This window comes from Anolis carolinensis, unplaced genomic scaffold, assembly GCF_035594765.1.
Source record: "Anolis carolinensis isolate JA03-04 unplaced genomic scaffold, rAnoCar3.1.pri scaffold_11, whole genome shotgun sequence".
Taxonomy (NCBI): domain Eukaryota; kingdom Metazoa; phylum Chordata; class Lepidosauria; order Squamata; family Dactyloidae; genus Anolis; species Anolis carolinensis.
In genome coordinates, this window is record NW_026943822.1 from 9,551,715 (window position 1) to 9,571,750 (window position 20,036).

At 41.3% G+C, this 20,036-nt stretch overlaps 1 protein-coding gene across 2 annotated transcripts in view; it reads left to right on the forward strand.

Moving 5' to 3' along the window:
• The window catches only part of mctp2 (multiple C2 and transmembrane domain containing 2), a 118,708-nt gene that overhangs the window by 96,307 nt on the left and 2,365 nt on the right, over positions 1-20,036 (forward strand). For both annotated transcript variants that reach the window (XM_008118852.3, XM_062962984.1), the window contains 3 exons: positions 9,808-9,917; positions 13,529-13,638; positions 16,194-16,291. In XM_008118852.3, coding sequence (XP_008117059.2) covers positions 9,808-9,917; positions 13,529-13,638; positions 16,194-16,291 — 318 coding nt within the window. The remainder of the gene's footprint in view (positions 1-9,807; positions 9,918-13,528; positions 13,639-16,193; positions 16,292-20,036) is intronic.

Consider the following 20,036-nt stretch of genomic DNA (forward strand, 5'->3'; position numbering starts at 1 on the left):
GAAAAATGCTTTCATAAGATTAATGAATATATATTTTTCTTCTTCCTGATTTGCAAGGGTGTCTTTGTCTTTTCAAAACATTCCCTTGATTAAGAGCGAGGGAGGCTTTGCAAAGAAAACACACTGATAAGGGAGAAGAGAGAAATAGATCACATATTGCAAGTAATAGCCTGCAGGCTCTGTTGCTGGCCTTGACCTTGACCCGATTATAAGCCGGGGAGGCTTTTTCAGCTCATAAATAAGGGCTGAAAAACTCGGCTTATCTTCGAGTATATACGGTACTTCCTTTCTCCTGCCATGTTTAATCTTTCACAGCAACCTCTTTTGTAGTTCCATTTAAGCAATTAATGGAGAAACGAGTCCCACCATTCCTTCTGTGGTTCTGATCAATCCACATTAACCAGACCTTTGTGGTTGCTGTGGGACCATTATTTACCAGGACTAAAGCTCTGTGTGTGGACTTTTCTTGAGGTACCAGAATTTTTCATCCCACTTCATTACTATCCGGAAGGGCCCTCAGATGAATGCCTGGTCCATCTAGTTCCAAAGGTCTCAACACAGTTCCTTTCTATTTCCAGAGCTCCACTTAACAGGGGGAATAAATCTAGGAACTCCCTTTTCCTAAAGGGGCCCCAAGGTTGTCACTAATAGTTTCAACTCTGAAATTTTCCATGCCATCTACCAGTTTCATCTTTTTCCTCAGCACCAACCCTATTTGCCAGTTGTCTACTCTCCCTAAGGCCCATATTACAGGATAAGCAAGAATATTTACTCTCACTTTTTCCTAATTCGCTAATCAGATGACAAAGGCTAAAATTCCTTCCTGGTCCTCAAGCAATCAGAGGATAAAAGAAGATAATGCTAGAACGGGGTAACACAACGTTCTGCATTACCTGTAATGTCTCTTCTCTGACTCAGGAGAGAGCACAATGGCTCCAAACCTGGCAGCCATTTCTTGGTGCAGGGAGGAGCAAGGTTTTTCATGCAATAAAATATTGCACAACATGCAACATCTATGCAGAAAAGTCAATAAAAAAACAATGAAAATGAACAAGGTGCGCTGGTCTTTTTGCTCTCACAGCGAGCCGCCAGTTTCTTCAACAAGGTTTTTTAATGTGTCCTGACACCCTTTCATGTTGAGGAAAAGAAAACTTGCAACTTTTAAGAAGAGCGTCTCCAGCAGAATATTGGCTTTCTTTCTCAGCTTTCATTTGAAACACTGATCACAGCACAGACAAAGCTGCGAAAATGCCTCCTTCCTGTTGATTCTCCAACCTCCAGAGAAGTCCCCAAAGTATGTAGCTGTTGAACCTTGCTTCCAAAAAAGCTTTAAAAACCCTGTGTCTGTCTAACCAAACTTAGGCTCCCGTAGAACTAGGACTGAACTAAAAAAGGACTTGGGGACTGTCAATGTTGTTGCACCTATTTTTAGCAAGAGAGTTCACCATCTCCTTTAAAGTTCAAAGTAAAACCTTGTGAAGATTTCACTGTGTCCACCAATATGGAAACTGCCATCTATGGCCAGATTCACCCCTCTTTTGTGATTGGATCCCATATAGATATTAGAAGCAACTAAATATGTAATTGTCAGACATCTGAATCCACTGAAAACATTGACTCAATGCATACATACATACCATCTTAAAACTTTATTTTATTTATTTATTTATTTCCAATATTTCTACCCCGCCCTTCTCCCCGAGGTGACTCAGGGCGGCTTACACAACTGGCAGGATCACTACCAGTATATCATAATACGATAAAATAATACAACAATTAAAATAGTTAAATAACATAGTAAAATCTATATACAGTAGAGTCTCACTTATCCAACATAAACGGGCCGGCAGAACGTTGGATAAGCGAATATGTTGGATAATAAGGAGGGTTTAAGGAAAAGCCTATTAAATGTCAAATTACATTATGGTTTTACAAATTAAGCATCAAAACATCATGTTTGAAGTACAAAACCCCTGGAAGCTGGGAACACACTGATATACTGTAGATTAATCATCTCTAGAATCCCATATTGAGCAGAGCAATAGCAACACTGGGAAACAAAAATTTGCTAAATATTTGATATTGGTCAACTGTCTCCAGAATCTCACCTGGAGCTGGGTGGCTCTGTGTTAGGAGGAGGGCTTGGCTTGTGCCTTCCAGCCTGGCAGAAGGGGCTGGACTGGAGAGCCTCTGAAGGGAGGAGGGGGTCTCTTGTGTTTCTAGGGTGCTATGCCTCTAATGATTCTTGCTTGGGTTAAAAGAGGAGGAGGAGTAAGCCAGAAGTGCAAGTTGCTGCAAGGCTGACAAGGGTAAAAGAGGGAGAAGAGGGAGGAGGAGGAGGAGGAGGAAGAGAGAGTGCGTGGGGGAGAAAAAGGAAGGGAGAAGGAGAGAGAGGGGGGGATCTGGAGCAAAATGTGTGTGTGTGCAGGAGGAAAGGGGGGTCCTCCACCCGCCCACCCACCCACCCAGGTAAGGAGATGACAGAAGGCAGCCAGCCCCCGCCCCACTCGCCAGCCCTGACTTGGCCTTGCCTGCGGCCCTTTCCCAAGCCCGGGCCCGCTGCTTTGGCTTCTCTCCCTCCCCATTCTTTCTTTCCAATCACGAGCCATTGATTTGAAAAGAAGGCCGGTTTGGCTCTGCCTGCACCAAGAGAAAGAGGGAGGGAGAGCCATGTGTTTCCTTTTCCCCCCCTCCTCCCTCCCTCCCTCGCATATAAATGGCCCCCCATGGGATGATTCACCCCCCTTCCTTCCCGAGATGCGCTTTCCTCCTTCCAGTTTTTTCGAAAGGGAAAGAGCCACAGCTCTCACCTTGGATTGAGTGAAAGATGCAATGTTTCCAATTGGCCACTAGATGGCGTCGGATAATACGGAGTGTCGGATAAGCGGAAGTCGGATAAGTGAGACTCTACTGTATATAAAAGAGTGATGGCATCACGGCAACCCACAAAACAACAAAACTACAGGCCCCCCAACCTCAAAATTTGACGACACAACCCATCATCCATGGCTCTAGGTTGATACAACAAAAAGAAAAGAAAAATAAAGTCCTAATTAGAAAGAGAGGAATAATTGCTTTTATCCAGTTGCTGCCAGTTAGAAGGCTAAGCTCCTCCAACTTGGTCTCCTAGCAACCCAATAAAAATAATAAAAAACACTAAAAATAATTAAAAACACTAAAAAATTAATACAATAAAATACCATAATAACAAAAAATAACTAAAAATTATAGAAGAAAATAATAAAATATAATAAATAAAAAGATAACTTACAATAAAATTAATTAAAAAATACAAATAACGTCAAATAAAAATCAAACAACAATTTTTAACTAATACCACCACCACTTTGCCACAGCAACGCGTGGCCGGGCACAGCTAGTACAATATATAAAAGATTTAACACAGTGCAATGCCGAATATATATGCCAGTCATCCATCAGACCGCGTGCAAGAGCCTTAATCCAATCCATGTCAACGCTAACTGAGTTCATTCATTAAACGCTTGCGCACATAGCCAGGTCTTCAACTTTATCACACAAAAGAGGCAAACCAACATGGATCTTCATCTACTTGTGTGAAGCTATGTGCATCTCATGGCCAGTTTGATTCCCCTGTGATGGTCAAACCCTGTCAAAAGCTGAAAATAATGCTGAACTTCTATCAACTTCCTGTTGCAATGGGATCATTCTGCTTCTGTGCTAGTATCTCCTCTTCTCCCACTTTTCCCCTCACTATTCCCAAGGCAGTAATGTTTTGATTCCAAGTTGTATGTTGTTTTATTAAGCATACTTGCAACTTTGATTGAAAACATTAACAATATGGAGTGGTTGAAGTGAAGAAGGATGGGATTATACGATTATGTGGAAATAGGAGTGCAGAACCATAGTTCAGTGAATTGACCCAGTTGTGCAAACACAAAGACATATGATAGTGAGGACGCCCATACAGCACTATCACATGTCTCTTGCATTTGCACAACTGTGCCAATTCACTGAACCATGGTTCTGTATGCCTATTTCCTTGTAAACCATTAGCTACTACTGGTGATCAATCGATTCACATGCAATAGCGGCTTCATGCAATAAAGTCCTTAGACACCAAAAGCTTTAAATGCTGACTGTTCAACTTTCTTTTTCTTTTTGGAATGAAAAGTACTTTCTTTCTCCTGCCATATTTAATCTTCCCCAATAACCTCTTTTGTAGTTCCGTTTAAGCAATTAATGGACAAACGAGTCCTTTCTTAACTCAGAATACGAGAAGATTTTAAGAAGCACACTGGTCATGTAATTAATTCTCAGTTGTAAATTTGTTTTGATGGTTTTAATTCTTTCCCAGAGGCTGAGAGCTACTGTTATTCTACCCAGAGAGCTGCAGTCAGTGGTGAAACAGTTGAAGTATGAAATAGACTGTGAAGAAACAGGATTTTTTTCTTCTTTGTGCAGAACGAGAGAGAAGATTGGGGAGGAGACAACCTTGTCAGAGGCAGGCAGGGAACTTTCTTATTAATTTTCAACAAAGACTTCAGAAAAGGGGAATTTTAGCTGTGGCTTTTGTCCATGTGCACATATTCCTTCAGTGAGCGAATTACATTTTGGCTTAAGAGAGAGAGGTCGCCAAAAGCCACAAGGAAATAATGATGAAAGAAGTCTGGCTGCGATAGAGTCCAGGTGATAATTCATCCTTCAGTGAGATTCAAATATAGCTGCACAAGGTGCCTGTTTTTCTAAGGTGGAACTGGGCAGGAAAGTCCATTAGATTAAACTTGGGTCAGATGGAAAGCTGTACATGTGTGCTGATCTTTCAAGGCAAAATAAAAGCTTGAAAGAACTTGGAAAAGTTACCTCTTTTAACTATAACTTCCACGGCCAGCATGGACAATCTCCATCCTGCCTGGTAGAATCTCACTGTTGACTTGAACCTATGTCATACCCTCAAGAACAGACTCATGGAATCTATTATTCTATGAGGAATCAACTCACATAAATCTTATGGATTCAATGCAACTACTTCAGTAAGGATAGCGGATTTCCATTTTCTGTTTTGGTCATGCTGACTAAGACTACTAGGAGGTGCAATCCAACATCAACTAGAGTTCTACCCAGATACAAATCTTTCCAAAGTCTGTGGAAGGATCTCCCAAGAAAACCAGAGAACCTTTCAATTGATTTCTTTGATGGAACATACACTCAAAACTCTTGTTCAATGCAGAATCTCCAGTTAGAATGTCCCAGCAGATAGCAGGTCCAACCTCTTTTTGAAGATGTCTAGAGAGGGTGACCCCACCGTCTCAGTTCACTATTGGTTCCATTGCTGAACTGCTCTGTCAAGACGTTCCTTCTAATATTCAACTGAAATCTATCATCCTATGGCTTCAAACAGTTAAATCTGTCCTTAGCCTCTGGGACAACAGAGAACAAACCTGCCTCTTCTTGTTTGTGTCAGCCCTTCAGATATTTAAAGAACACAACCATGTTTTGTCTTCAGTGGGCTGAACATATGCTTTCTATATATATATAAGAGTGATGGCATCACGGCGACTCACAAAACAACAAAAGTACAGGCCCCGCAACCTCAAAATTTGACAACACAACCCATCATCCATGCCTCCAGGTTGATACAACAAAAAGAAAAGAAAAACAAAGTCCTAATTAGAGGGAGAGCAATAATTTTTTTATCCAATTGCTGCCAGTTTAGAGGGCTAATCTCTGCCCACTTCGTCTCCTAGCAACCAACTCCTAGCAAGCCAAGGGACAGCCAGGGTTCAGTTAGGGGACAGGCAGACTTAGGCTATCTAATTTGCACTGGATTATATGACAGTGTAGACTCAAGGCCCTTCCACACAGCTATATAACCCATTTATAATCTTATATTATCTGCTTTGCACTGGATTATCTTGACTCCACACTAGCATATAATCCACTTCAGTGTGCATTTTATACAGCTGTGAAGAAGGAGCCTCATAATCCAGTTCTAAGCAGATAATATAAGATTATCAATATACACTAGACTCTCACTTATCCAACATAAACAGGCCAGCAGGATATGTAAATATATTGGATAATAAGAAGGGATTCAGGAAAAGCCGATTAAATATCAAATTAGGTAATCGTTATACAAATTAAGCACCAAAACATCATATTATACAACAAATTTGACAGAAAAGGTAGTTTCACGTGCAGTAATGCTATGTAGTAATTACAGTAGAGTCTCACTTATCCAACACTCGCTTATCCAATGTTCTGGATTATCCAATGCATTTTTGTAGTCAATGTTTTCAATATATCGTGATATTTTGGTGCTAAATTCATAAATACAGTAATTACTACATAGCATTACTGTGCATTGAACTACTTTTTCTGCCAAACTTGTTGTTTAACATGATATTTTGGTGCTTCATTTGTAAAATCATAACCTAATTTGATGTTTGATATTCGCTTATCCAACATTCTGCCAGCCCATTTATGTTGGATAAGTGAGACTCTACTGTACTGTATTTACAAATTTACCACTAAAATATCACAATGAATTTAAAACACTGACTACAAAAACATTGATTATGAAAAGGCAGACTGTGTTGGATAATCCAGAACATTGTATAAGTGAATGTTGGATGAGTGAGATTCTACTTTAATATGAAATAATTACTGGGATAGAATAATGCAGAACAATATAATCTCTAAAACCAGGACAGTAAATAAACAGGGGAATTCCACACAGGAAACAATCAGGGCCAGCTAACACCTCTCAACAAAGTATTCCCATCATCAAAGTCTGGCAAATCCTCTGTTTTCTCAGGGCCACAGACAGTAGAAGCACATAAAATATCGCAAACAACACCACTCTGAAAACAAGGGAATTCCAGACAGGAAAGAATCAGGGCCAGCTAACACCTCCCAACAAAAAATTCACTCAGGGAGGAAACAGCCAGGCTTTAAAGCTGCAAGGCCATTACATCCTAATCATTTTTCCTAATTGCAGCATTCATACTTGCCTCCAACAGAAAAAAACCCCAATCAGAAATATTGTATATTCACAACCTTTAGGAAATAATATCCCCTGATGGCGCAGCGTGTTAAAGCGCTGAGCTGCTGAACTTCTGGACCGAAAGGCCGCAAGTTTGAATTGGGGGAGCGGAGAGAGCCCCCACTGTTAGCCCCAGCTTCTGCCAACCCAGAAGTTCAAAAACATGCAAATGTGAGTGCATCAATAGGTACTGCTTCGGCGGGAAGGTAACGCCGCTCCATGCAGTCATCCCACATGACCTTGGAGGAGTCTACGGACAACGCCGGCTCTTCGGCTTAGAAATGGAGATGAGCACCAACCCCCAGAGTCAGACATGACTGGACTTAATGTCAGGGGAAAACGTTTACCCTTCACCTTAACTACCACCAATTCCTCAATACTTTATTTCCCATACCACCATACTTCGCCACAGCAACGCGTGGCCGGGCACAGCTAGTCTTTTATATATCACTAGCCTTGGCATCTGCGATGCCTGGCTTAGGTCTTTTGTAATACCATTTATTAGAACTAGGCATTGTTTGTTTTTGGCTTTTATGAATGCTCCCATTAAAATGTATGAGGATGTTGGTGAATCTCAGCTCCCATTATACTAGGTCAATTTCCCCCCCCCCCCCCCCCCCCAAAAAAAGTTCCATGCCAGTATTTAAAGTTGTTTATGATGGGTATATGAGCCCCGGTGGCAAAGTGTGTTAAAGCACTGAGCTGCTGAACTTGCAGGCCGAAAGGTACCAGGTTCAAATCCTGGGAGCGGAGTAAGCACCCACTGTTAGCTCCAGCTCCTGACAACCTAGCAGTTCGAAAACATGCCAATGTGAGTAGATCAATAGTTACGGCTCCGGCGGGAAGGTAACGGCGCTCCATGCAGTCATGCCAGCCACATGACCTTGGAGGTGTCTACGGACAATGCCGGCTCTTTGGCTTAGAAATGGATATGAGCACCAACCCCCAGAGTCAGACATGACTGGACTTAACATCAAGGGAAACCTTTTACTATGATGGGTATATGTGTTAAGTTTGGTCCAAATTAATCATTGGTGGAGTTCACAGTGCTCTCTTGATGTGGGTGGACTATAACACACATCATCCTGGATCATTCGTCCCTTAACCACACTAGTATTATCAGTTGGTCATGATGAGTATGTGCACCAAATTTGGCCTGGATCCATTCTTATTGACCCTGACGTGTCACTCTGGATGTGGGAGTCAACCTGGAAAATATTAGATACCTACAGAGATAGATACATAAATACTTAGACTTTATTATACACATAGATTATATTTCCTTCCAAGATATGAAAAAGTGCTTATAGTTTTTATTTTGTATTATTGTGTTCATTTTACTTTACTTGCCTCAACTATCATATTGATATCTATTTCTACTGGTGAGATTCATATCCAGCTTATACATCAATGGACTCTTTTGTCTTCATATTCTTTCTTTCTTTCTTTCTTTCTTTCTTTCTTTCTTTCTTTCTTTCTTTCTTTCTTTCTTTCTTTCTTTTTTTCTTGCTTGCTTGCTTGCTTGCTTGCTTGCTTTCTTGCTTTCTTGCTTTCTTGCTTTCTTGCTTTCTTTCCACTCCTTCTCTCCATCCAAGGAGGCCCTGCTCGCTTGAAACAGAAGACATAATCTTGTGTTTGCTAAATCGTGTTATCACCACATCCTTGTAGCATAATCTGAGACGTGTAAACAAACCAGCAGGACGTCTACCCGGATGCTAGATGATATTCTTCACAGCTCCAGGTTGCAAGAATAGGCTTGCCCTGGAAGATATGGGCTGGTTGCATTTTTGTTTTAAATTCCATTGCCACAAAGAATTGGCTAGAACTTAGAGACAGTGGACACACAGTGTAGTGAAATTACCAAACGGACTATAGTTTATGTGTCTTTTCTGCCTGAAAGAAGCCACCCTTGGAAACCTTGGGAGATTTCATTCGTGAACAACTTCAGATATGAAAGGTACTTTGTGTACTTGTCCTGGGAGGCAGGAACACTTTTCCAAATGTGTATCTGCTGAAAACAAATGGAGAGAACATAGGGGCATGAAAAATATTTGCAATTTTTCCTGTTCACTGGAAGCAAATGCATCTTGTTATGTAATTTAAGAGTTAAAAACCAGGGAGGAGCGATCAGTTTTGTTCCAAAACAAACGTCTCAATATTTATTTAAAAGTCCCAAAAGTAAAACAAAGAAACCAAAATGCATAAAAACTTTTCAAGGTGTGTAACTCCCTTCCATGGAAGTTTTTCTGTCTTTCCATCATCAGGGGAATTGGGGGTTTTTTTCTTCCATTTACATATGTATTTACTGATTCACATTTTGGATAGATAGAACTTTTAATGTGGAGAACTTTTTATTTTAAATGTCACTTTTAAACTATTTTTAAAGAAATAAATTGTGTTTCAACTATTGTATTGTTAGGGGTTTTATAATATATACACACCCACACACATACACATACACATACACACACACACATACACAAGTTATACTGTGGTTTTGAATGAATGTGAGCCACCTTGAATCATAAACTGAGGAAAAACTAATTAATTGAAACAGAATCATCAATAGATATAAATAAACACCATAAATAAATATAAAGATTCTTTTTAAAATGCTGAAAATTCACAAGATTTCAGACTGCAGCAAAATAATCTTTCCCGTGAGAATGCTATTACGAAATAATCACTTCTACAACTTTCATTGTCTGCAATGATTTTAGAAAGTCTCAAAGTTTCTTGTTTTTCTTTCCCGGTTCCCACTCCTTTTTTCTTGCTTTTTCTAGGAATCCGAAAAAAAGGGCTTAATAGAAAGAATCCACATGGTTCAGGACATCGTTATAACCGTTCAAACTATTTTGGAGGAAATTGCATCTTTTGCGGAGAGGATAAAAAAGTAAGTAAAAGTTTTCCTGGGTTGATTGAACTATAGAAGTTTGCTTTTGCCTAATCCTACTGGGAAGGGAATAATCCCACCCTTTCCTTTCATTATCTCCTTGCTGAGTTAAACAAATACAAATTAATTTTGTACTTTCAATTCAGCTTGGTTGTTTTGGGTTTTGGTCCCTTGCTGAATTTTGTATGGTTTTTTTTCATATGTATTTCCCAGGATTTTTGCATATTTTTGCACAATTTCTCTAATGCAAACATTTTTGTACATAGTGCACACATTTTGTACATCATTGTGCATTGGGTCATGATGGATCAGTCATTGCACTATTGTGCAATGGAAATCCATGCGTCGTAATATCACAGCAGATGCTAGGTGAATGTAGACATTGCAGAACTGTTCCAATATATTTCCAGTACAAATAAGTTCACTTAAAAGTAAAGTTAAAGGTTTTCCCCTGACATTAAATCTAGTTGTGGGTTGGTACTCATCTCAATTTCTAAACCAAAGAGTCGGCATTTTCCATAGACGCCTCCAAGGTCATGTGGCTGGCATGACTGCATGGAACGGCGTTACCTTCCCACCTATTGTGGTACCTATTGTGGTACCTATTGATTTACTCACATTTGTTTGTTTTCAAACTGCTATGTTAGCAGAAGCTGGGGCTAACAGCAGGAGCTCACCCCGCTTCCCAGATTTGAACTACCAACCTTTTGGTCAACAAGTTCAGCAGCTCAGCAGTTTAATCTGCTTCATAAGTTCACTTATGAAGGTGCAAATCTCACATCAAATTCCAGCATTAGAACCATATTAATCCAACTCAAAAATAACTATGAGCATATTTCTGATTGATGGCTGCTCTACAGAAGCAACTACATAGCAGTTTGGATAGTTATGATCCTTGAAAATTGGTCATGCATTTCATCCAGTTTCAAATCCAGACCTGTTTGGATGCATCGGTGAAATTTCAGGTAGTTTCCTCATCCATTCTCTGGCAGAGAAAGAAGCGAGAAAATAATCATCTTCTTTCTTTCTTACACTAGTGGAGCTGTGTGACCCTCCTTTTGCAAACATCTGTCCATGCACACTCCCCCACATACACATACACATAGAGTCTTGTCAACAGTTCCGCTCTTTCAAAGAATTGCCATGTGGGGGTCTAAAAATACAACAAATCCATGTGTTGTGATTCTGCAACATCTGTCCCAGCTGTGTAGGAAATGGCCCAGCAAAGCCTTCCACTTTGTGAACGGAGCACTGTTCTGTGTGCAGCTGGATGGAAATGCTGGGAGGCTCTTAATTTGTTTCGTATTCATTTGGATGACAATGATCCCTAAGAACGCAATAGGGGCATTAATATGGTTGTCCTGTCTAATCTGCCAGGAATCTCATTGTAACTCAATAGCAATGTTGCTGTGGACCAGGGTGGGCTGGGAGTCCCTCGGCGTGGTTTTAACAAGTGTCCCAAGGGTTTACATAAACTCTTCCATCTGTGTAACCCGTAGTATCAAAGAGACTTTTTCATAGCTGATGTCAGTTGGGGTTGATGGATTTAAAAATACTTTCCATGTATTTCTGGGCCAGGGCCCATCTGTTTCTTTAGTTTAAACTTTGTAAGGTCTTCATTGAAATTGGGACATTCCCCTTCAGCTCCGGAACCTTGTAGGTCGAGACAAAGTGTTCCTCATAACCCGACCTGATATTCTTTTTGCACCATCATCTGGCTTAAAGGACAACCAGAAGACATGCCTGGTGAACTTATGGTGACAGCCAATGCCCTCAACAGGTAGAAGGTTAGATTAGGCCACAAAGGGTTGTGTCTAGTTCACACAGCTAATCTATTGTCTTTATTTAGTAGTAGGAGAAAGCATTTTTATAGGCAAGGGGAGGAAGTGTGGCCCTCTCCAGGCTCTTGAATGTTAACCTTGTTGGCCGAGTTTTGTGAACATTAGGGTCCACAACATTCAAAGGGATCCAGAACTCATTATCACTGCTGGTTATGTTCTTTTAAACTGTTTCCAAGCTATGGTAACCTTTAGACGAACCTATCATGGGGTGTGTTTGGGAAGATTTGTGAGCGGGTGAGGGATAGTATTGCCCTCCTGTAAGACGGAGTGTAAACTGGTCAAAGACACCATATGGATTTCCATGGCTGAGTGCGGTTTCAGGTCTTGATCTTCCAGCATCTCATTCCGACACTCAAAACGTTTCACCATGCTGCTTCTCTAGATGATAGACCTCAGTTATGTCCCTCTCTTGCCATCATCTACATAATGATCAATGTAGCTTCTGCAGAAGTCTTTAGACTGCTCTTACAATCCCTTGGCATGATGATCCACAGCATCTGGATAGCCATCATGGTCTACTCCTCCTCTTCTCTTCATGACTATAAACACACACTGGAATCCTGTCGGATTCAGGTCTTGGTCTCCCAGCATCCCATTCCAACACTCAAAATACTTCTCCATGCTGCTTCTCTAGATAATAGATCTCAGTTATGTCCCTCCCTTGGCAACATCTACATAAGGAGTGGGTCAGTGTGCTTCTACAGATATCTTTAGGCTGCTCTTACAATCCCTTGGCATGATGGTCCACAACATTTAGATAGCCATCATTGTCTACTACTCCTCCAATCTTCATGACTATAAGCAGAGGCTGGAATCCTGTCAGATTCAGGTCTTGGTCTCCCAGCATCCCATTCCAACAATCAAAACGCTTCACCATGCTGCTTCTCTAGATGATAGACCTCAGTTATGTCCCTCTCTTGGCATCATCTACATAAGGAGTGGGTCAATGTGCTTCTTCAGATGTCTTTAGACTGCTCTTACAATCCTTTGGCATGATGGTCCACAACATCTGGGTAGCCATCATGGTCTACTCCTCCTCCAATCTTCATGACTAAAAGCAGAGGCTGGAATCCTGTCAGTGACATTTATACGTTTTCTTGTGATAACATTTGGACATATTTACCCAATAGCAGAATGTCCATATTTAATTCAAGGTATAGTATTGCATCATGCCTGAATACATACTGCCATCATGCCTGGATGAATATTGTAACATTGCCTATATATGTGCATGCACATTGTGTGCACATTTGGATGCATGGTTGGTGTCTTGATTCAATGGTGTAAACATGGGTTTAGCCTGCACTTTTAAAAAAAACTTTTGAACCAATGATATATTTTTAATATACGAAAGGAAAGCAAAGAAAGAAGTTGGTAGTTGCAGTTGGAACTTGGGAGCTATACAATGGACTTATTCTGAAAACAAGGTCTATTATTATAATTATTAACTTTATCTATATCCTGCATTTCTCCCTGTGGGGACTCAAGGTGGCTAACAATCCCACACTAGGCAAGTTTAAGACGTGCAATGGAAAAATTAAAAATCAATTAAATAGTAACAGTGTGGTAAAAAGGTCTAGCTCTTCAGTTTGAAATCCAGAATAGGTTCACCATCTCATTGATGTGAATGCTATTGGCAAAGCTCAGCTTATATCTTCAAGAACATGATTAAAAATTATTTTACAAACAGGGACCCTGATGAAATGTATTGGTGAGTTCTATGGATACTTAAATGTCCTCTCTTGTTGTCTTCTCCACATGGATTCACAGCACATTCAACTGGACAGTTCCGTTCCTCTCTGCCTTGGCTTGTTTAGTCCTTGCGGTAGCAATGATCGCCCTGTATTACATACCGCTAAGGTACATCGTTTTAATCTGGGGTAAGTCAGTCCAGGGTGCAATTGTTTCTTTTCAGCTATGATTTATCTTTTGTGTTGTTGAAGGTTTTCATGGCCGGAATCACTGGGTTGCTATGAGTTTTCCGGACTGTATTGCCATATTCCAGAAGCATTCTTTCCTGATGTTTCACCCACATCTGTGGCAGGCCACCCTGGACATTCGCAGATACATAAACCCCACTTGCCTAGTTTTCAACATACCTCACAACCTCTGAGGATGCCTGCCATAAATACAGGTGAAACATTAGGAGAAAATGCTTCTGGACCATGGCCATGCAGCCCAGAAAACTCACAGTAACCCAGATTTATCTTTTTTTCTGGTTTTTTTTCTATTTTGTTTATTTATCACCAAATTCTCCTATGTGGCTCAAGGTAGCTTACAATACAAGAATCAATGACTCATAGAAAGAGAATTCAATGTGTTGTCGAAGGCTTTCATGGCCGGGATCACAGGTTAGTTGTGTGTTTTCTAGGCAGTATGGCCATGTTATTTATTTATTTATTTATTTATTTCCGATAATTATATCCTGCCCTTCTCACCCGAAGGGACTCAGGGCAGCTCACAACACTGGCACAATTAGATGCCTATACAAAATCAATCAACAGTACATAAAATCAGTTAATAAACAATTAAATCTATATACAGTAGAGTCTCACTTATCCAACAGAAACGGGCCGGCAAAACGTTGGATAAGCGAATATATTGGATAATAAGGAGAGATTAAGAAAAAGCCTATTAAACATCAAAATAGGTTATGATTTTATAAATTAAGCACCAAAACATCATGTTATACAACAAATTTGACAGAAAAAGTAGTTCATTACACATTAATGCTATGTAGTAATTACTGTATTTACGAATTTAACACCAAAATATCACAATGCATTGAAAACACTGGCAACAAAAATGCATTGGATAATCCAGAACGTTGGATAAGTGAGTGTTGGATAAGTGAGACTCTACTGTATATAAAAGAGTAATGAAATTTCGGCCTAGGACAAAACAACAAAACTACACATCCCAGAAACACTAAACTTGGCAGCACAACCCCTCATCCATGCCTCTACGTTCATACAACAAAAAGAAAAGAAAAATAAAGTCCTAATTAGAGGGAGAGGAATAATTGTTTTTATCCAGTTGCTGCCAGTTAGAAAGCTAAGCTCTGCCCCCTTGGTCTCCTAGCAACCCACTCAGCCCAGAGGACAGGCAGAGTTAGGCCTCACTTAGGCCTCTTCTACACTGCCTATAAAATACAGATTATCTGATTTTAACTGGATTATATGGCAGTGTAGACTCAAGGCCCTTCCACACAGCTATATAACCCATTTATAATGGACTTAATGTCAGGGGAAAACCTTGACCCTTTACCTTAACTACCACCAATTCCTCAAGACTTTATTTCCCATACCACCATACTGCACCACAGCAACGCATGGCCGAGCACAGCTAGTACAATATAAAATGACAGTATATAAATTTTAAAAATATATATGCTCAGATCCATTCATCCGAAAACCTTGTGCCTTATCCATAGGTCAGTCTGTGTCATCTTTATTGTTTATTCGTTAAAATCCTGGGCACATAGCCATGTTTTTAGGGCTCTTCTAAAGCCCAAAAGAGTTGGAACTTGTCTGATTTCTCTGGGGAGGGTATTCCACAGCCAGGGAGCCACCACCGAGAAGGCCCTGTCCCTCGTTCCCACCAGCCGTGCTTGTGAATGTTCCAGAAGTATTCTCTCCTAAGAAGAATCCAGTAATCCAGAAGAATCCAGATCCAGAAATCGAAGAGAGAATACTTCTGGAACTTGGCCATACTGCCAACTACTCAGAGGAGAACTCGATTTATTGGACTCAAGTTACTTCCAAATCCCTTTGGAGAGATGTTCTATCTTCCAGTACTTTTGTCAACCTGTGCCATTCCTTGAGGGTGAGATCTTGCTCTCAATTTTAGCCTTTTTGCTAAAGCACAAATACCTGGACACCAAACACATGTGTTTCATATTCTTTGAAAAGAGCCCGTCTTTGGAAATGACGTCTCTTTGCACATTTAGAAGATCCTCGGAAAGCAACGTGTTGGGTACATAGTGTGGCTCTGGATATGTATTCCCAAGGCCACAATGTCAGCCTCCGAGCCACCCTTCCCTTCCCCGCAAAACCCATTCCTGCTCGTCTTACCACTTAAAAGCAAAGGAGGGGGGCTTCCACTGTGGAGGCAAACCGTGTTGCTTTGTAATAAACCGCCCACTGCTTCTTTCAAAGAGAGCTATTTGTGAATGATTCCACATGACACCAACATGTGTCCGCCTCATCTGTGTTTTCACACTAATTTTTTCTTGTAAAACCCATTGCTGCGAACACCACCCACCTTCCTGCCTGAGCAAGCAAGGCATTTATGTGCTGGGCTGTGTGTATGTCAGTGACTGCAATGGGTTTTCTTTCTTTATTTTTTCTGCTTCTCTTCTTCTCTCTTCTTTAAAACCTTGTAGTAATTGCATTGCATTGTGTGGTGATTTTTTTTGTGGGTCTTTCTTTCCCAGGCATAAATAAATTTACGAAAAAGCTCCGGAATCCCTATGCCATTGACAATAATGAGCTCCTCGATTTCCTCTCCAGGGTGCCGTCAGATGTTCAAAGGGTAGGTAATGAATGGTGGCCTCCCACTGAGATACTAGGCCTGGGTCCAAAGAGCCACCAGGTGTGATGCCAGATGAACACAATGCAGGGGTATTTTTTGACCGGCAGAGGGAAGAATGCATCTGAAGAAACCATAACAAAAACAGGGAAGGAGATGGACAGATGCAGGGAAATCGGGAGGGGGTTGAACATATTTGCAGAACAGAACTGCACCCCCCTCCCAAAGACCTCTCTTTTCAAAAGCCTTGAAGGTCCATTGACTGTGGAAACTGTAGAAGGCTTTCTTCGTCCACATTTGCTTTAAGGTTTGCATGTTACTCTCTGTGTTACTTTAGAGCTGCCCCATCACCATTGGGACCAATACCAGTGCAAGTCTAGAATCTAAAGCAGGCATTGGCTTGCCTTATTGGGTGGAGGCCACATGGGGGGCCAGGGTGGGACAGGTGGGCTGGGTTGAACTGAGAGGGGCAAGGAAAGACCACGGGCAGTTGGCACAGGTGGGGGGCACTTGGCATGGGGGTCACGGGGCGCAATTATTATTATTATTATTATTATTATTATTATTATTATTATTATTATTATTATTTTATTGTATGACAGAGCAAACAAGATAGATATGCTGGATTTCGTTTCACAAAATCACAAGTTGAACACTTCCCAAGTGTCTAGGACTGTGTGATGTATTTTCGGATGATGCGCACAGATCCAAGCAGGGTGGCCTATTGCTGTTGGCAGATCGTGATTTTGTCAATGCCTATTGTTTCCAAATGCCGGCTGAGATCTTTTGGCACGGCACCCAGTGTGCCCATCACCACCGGGACCACCTGCACTGGTTTCTGCCAGAGTCTTTGAAGTTCAATCTTGAGGTCCTGATAGCGGCTGAGTTTTTCCTGTTGTTTTTCGTCAATGCGACTGTGACCTGGGATGGCAACATCAATGATCCAAACCTTTTTCTTTTCCACAACTGTGATGTCTGGTGTGTTGTGTTCCAGAACTTTGTCAGTCTGGATTCGGAAGTCACACAGTATCTTTGCGTGCTCGTTTTCCAATACTTTTGCAGGTTTGTGATCCCACCAGTTCTTCCCTGCTGGGAGGTGGTACTTGAGGCATAAGTTCCAATGAATCATTTGGGCCACATAGTTGTGCCTCTGTTTGTAGTCTGTCTGTGCAATTTTCTTACAGCAGCTGAGGATATGATCAATGGTTTTGGCAGTTTCCTTGCACAGTCTGCATTTTGGGTTATCAGCTGATTTTTCGATCTTGGCCTTAATTGCCTTTGTTCTGATGGCTTGCTCCTGGGCTGCAAGGATCAGGCCTTCTGTCTCTTTCTTCAGGGTCCCATTCGTGAGCCAGAGCCAGGTCTTCTTATCAGCTTTTCCTTCAATTTTGTCAAAGAACTTTCCATGCAATGTTTTGTTGTGCCAGCTGTCAGCTCTAGTTTGTAGTGTGGCTTTCTTGTATTGGTTTTTTGTCTGCTGTGCTTTGAAGAGTTTCTGATTTTTGGCTTCAAAAATCGATAATAATAATAATAATAATAATAATAATAATAATAATAATAATTATTATTATTATTATTATTATTAGCAACATTTATATCCTGCCCTTCTCACCTCGAAGGGGACTCAGGGCAGCTTACAAGTTATATATACATACAATATATTATATTATTAGCATAGCAGAATATAAGCATTATATATTACTATATTGTACTATAACACAATATTGCAATATTATTAGTAATATTACATGTAATATTACATGCAATTACATGCAATTGGTGTGAGGGGCAGTTTGCACCTGGAGGGAGGGTCCTCCTCTCAGCCTGGGGATGTGGTTGCCCGCCTTGTCCCCAGGCTCAGCGAAGGAAGAGACACACACTTCTGCCGAGCACTCTCACCTGTGGTGTGTTCCTCTTCTAGTTCTCTTCTGAGCCTGGGAGGTGGTCCAGAGAGAGCTTGGCAGCAGCATGTCTCTACCTCAACCCTGCTCTCAGCCTGGGAATGTGGTGGGCTGCTGGGAGAAAGACCAAGGCTGACAGCCAGAGGGAAGAACCCAAAAGCCCATGGGCCTGGGTTTGCCCATGCCTGGTCAAAGGGATATACTTGAATATAAATCTTAGTGGACTGCATTTCTTACTAAACAGACATGAAACTGGAAGGTGTGGAAATATATTTGTGTGCCTGCATGTCTCTGCCAGCCTGATAAGAATGTGAGAGGGGAATCCATATCCATGGTTTCACTTAACCAGAGGAAAAATTGTCTCTCTAAAAACATACCAAGCCAAAGAGCTGGCGTTGTCTGTAGACACCTCCAAGGTCATGTGGCCAGCATGACTGCATGGAGCGCCGTTACCTTCCCGCCGGAGCGGTACCTATTGATCTACTCACATTTGCATGTTTTCGAACTGCTAGGTTGGCAGAAGCTGGAGCAACAGCGGGCGCTCACTCCGCTCCCGGGATTTGAACTTGGGACCTTTCGGTCTGCAAGTTCAGCAGCTCAGCGCTTTAACACACTTCGCCACCGGGGTTACATCAAAAGGCTATCTACTTGAATATAAATCTTAGTGGATTGCACTTCTTACTAAACAGACATAAAACTGGAAGGTGTGGAAATATATATGTATGCCTGCATGTCTCTGTCAGCATGAGAAGAACGTGAGAGGGGAATCCATATCCATGGTTTCACTTAACCAGAGGAAAAATTGTCTCTCTAAAAACATACCAGGTCCTTCGGAAGATTTTGTGGCATACTTCACTCAAAAGTTATGTAGAGTTACATTGGGTAAAGGTAAAGGTTTCCCCTGACGTTAAGTCCAGTCATGTCTGACTCTGGGGGTTGGTGCTCATCTCCATTTCTAAGCCGAAGAGCCGGCGTTGTCCGTAGACACCTCTAAGGTCATGTAGGCGGCATGACTTGCCGCTGGAGCGGTACCTATTGATCTACTCACATTTGCATGTTTTCAAACTGCTAGGTTGGCAGAAGCTGGAGCAACAGCGGGCGCTCACACCGCTTCCGGGTTTTGAACTTGGGACCTTTCGGTCTGCAAGTTCAGCAGCTCAGTGCTTTAACACACTTCGCCACTGGGGCTTCTAACATTGGGAGACCTACCAAATTCCTCAGGAGAATGCCTCTCTAGAAATCTAGCAATCTCTTGGTCGCTGTTTGCTGTGGTTTTTATTTTTATGTCTTTCTCACCCCGAGTTTTAACTTAATGTTCATGTGGTCTGCCCTTGTTTTCATTGTCTCCTTGTTTTATTTTGTAATGGATATTATTATTTATTGTATTGCTTATTGTATTGTGATGTGCTGTTCTTTTATATGCTGTTTACATTGTATTGTTTTGGGCATGGCCCCATGTAAGCCGCCCCGAGTCCCCGTTGGGGAGATGGTGGCGGGGTATAAATAAAGTTTTTTTATTATTATTATATTGGTCCCCCCAACACAATTTAATTCTGGGGCCAGAAGTGAGGCAATAGCCTCCAACTGCCCTGATTCATCCTCTTTTGCTCTCTTTCTCCAATGTTCATGTGTCTCATCTTGCTTCCATTCCAACAAAATGAGTTGAAAGCATGGTTTATAGTCTATTAAGTCACTAGAAGGAAGAGGAGAGAACTTTGCTTTTCTCAGGAAGTTCGGGCAAAAGGAAACTTCAAGCTTTGGGTGACCCATTCATCACTGTTGCAATTTGGACCACTCTCTTATATTACTTGGTCTCATGTACTGCAGGATTCAATGATGACACTATG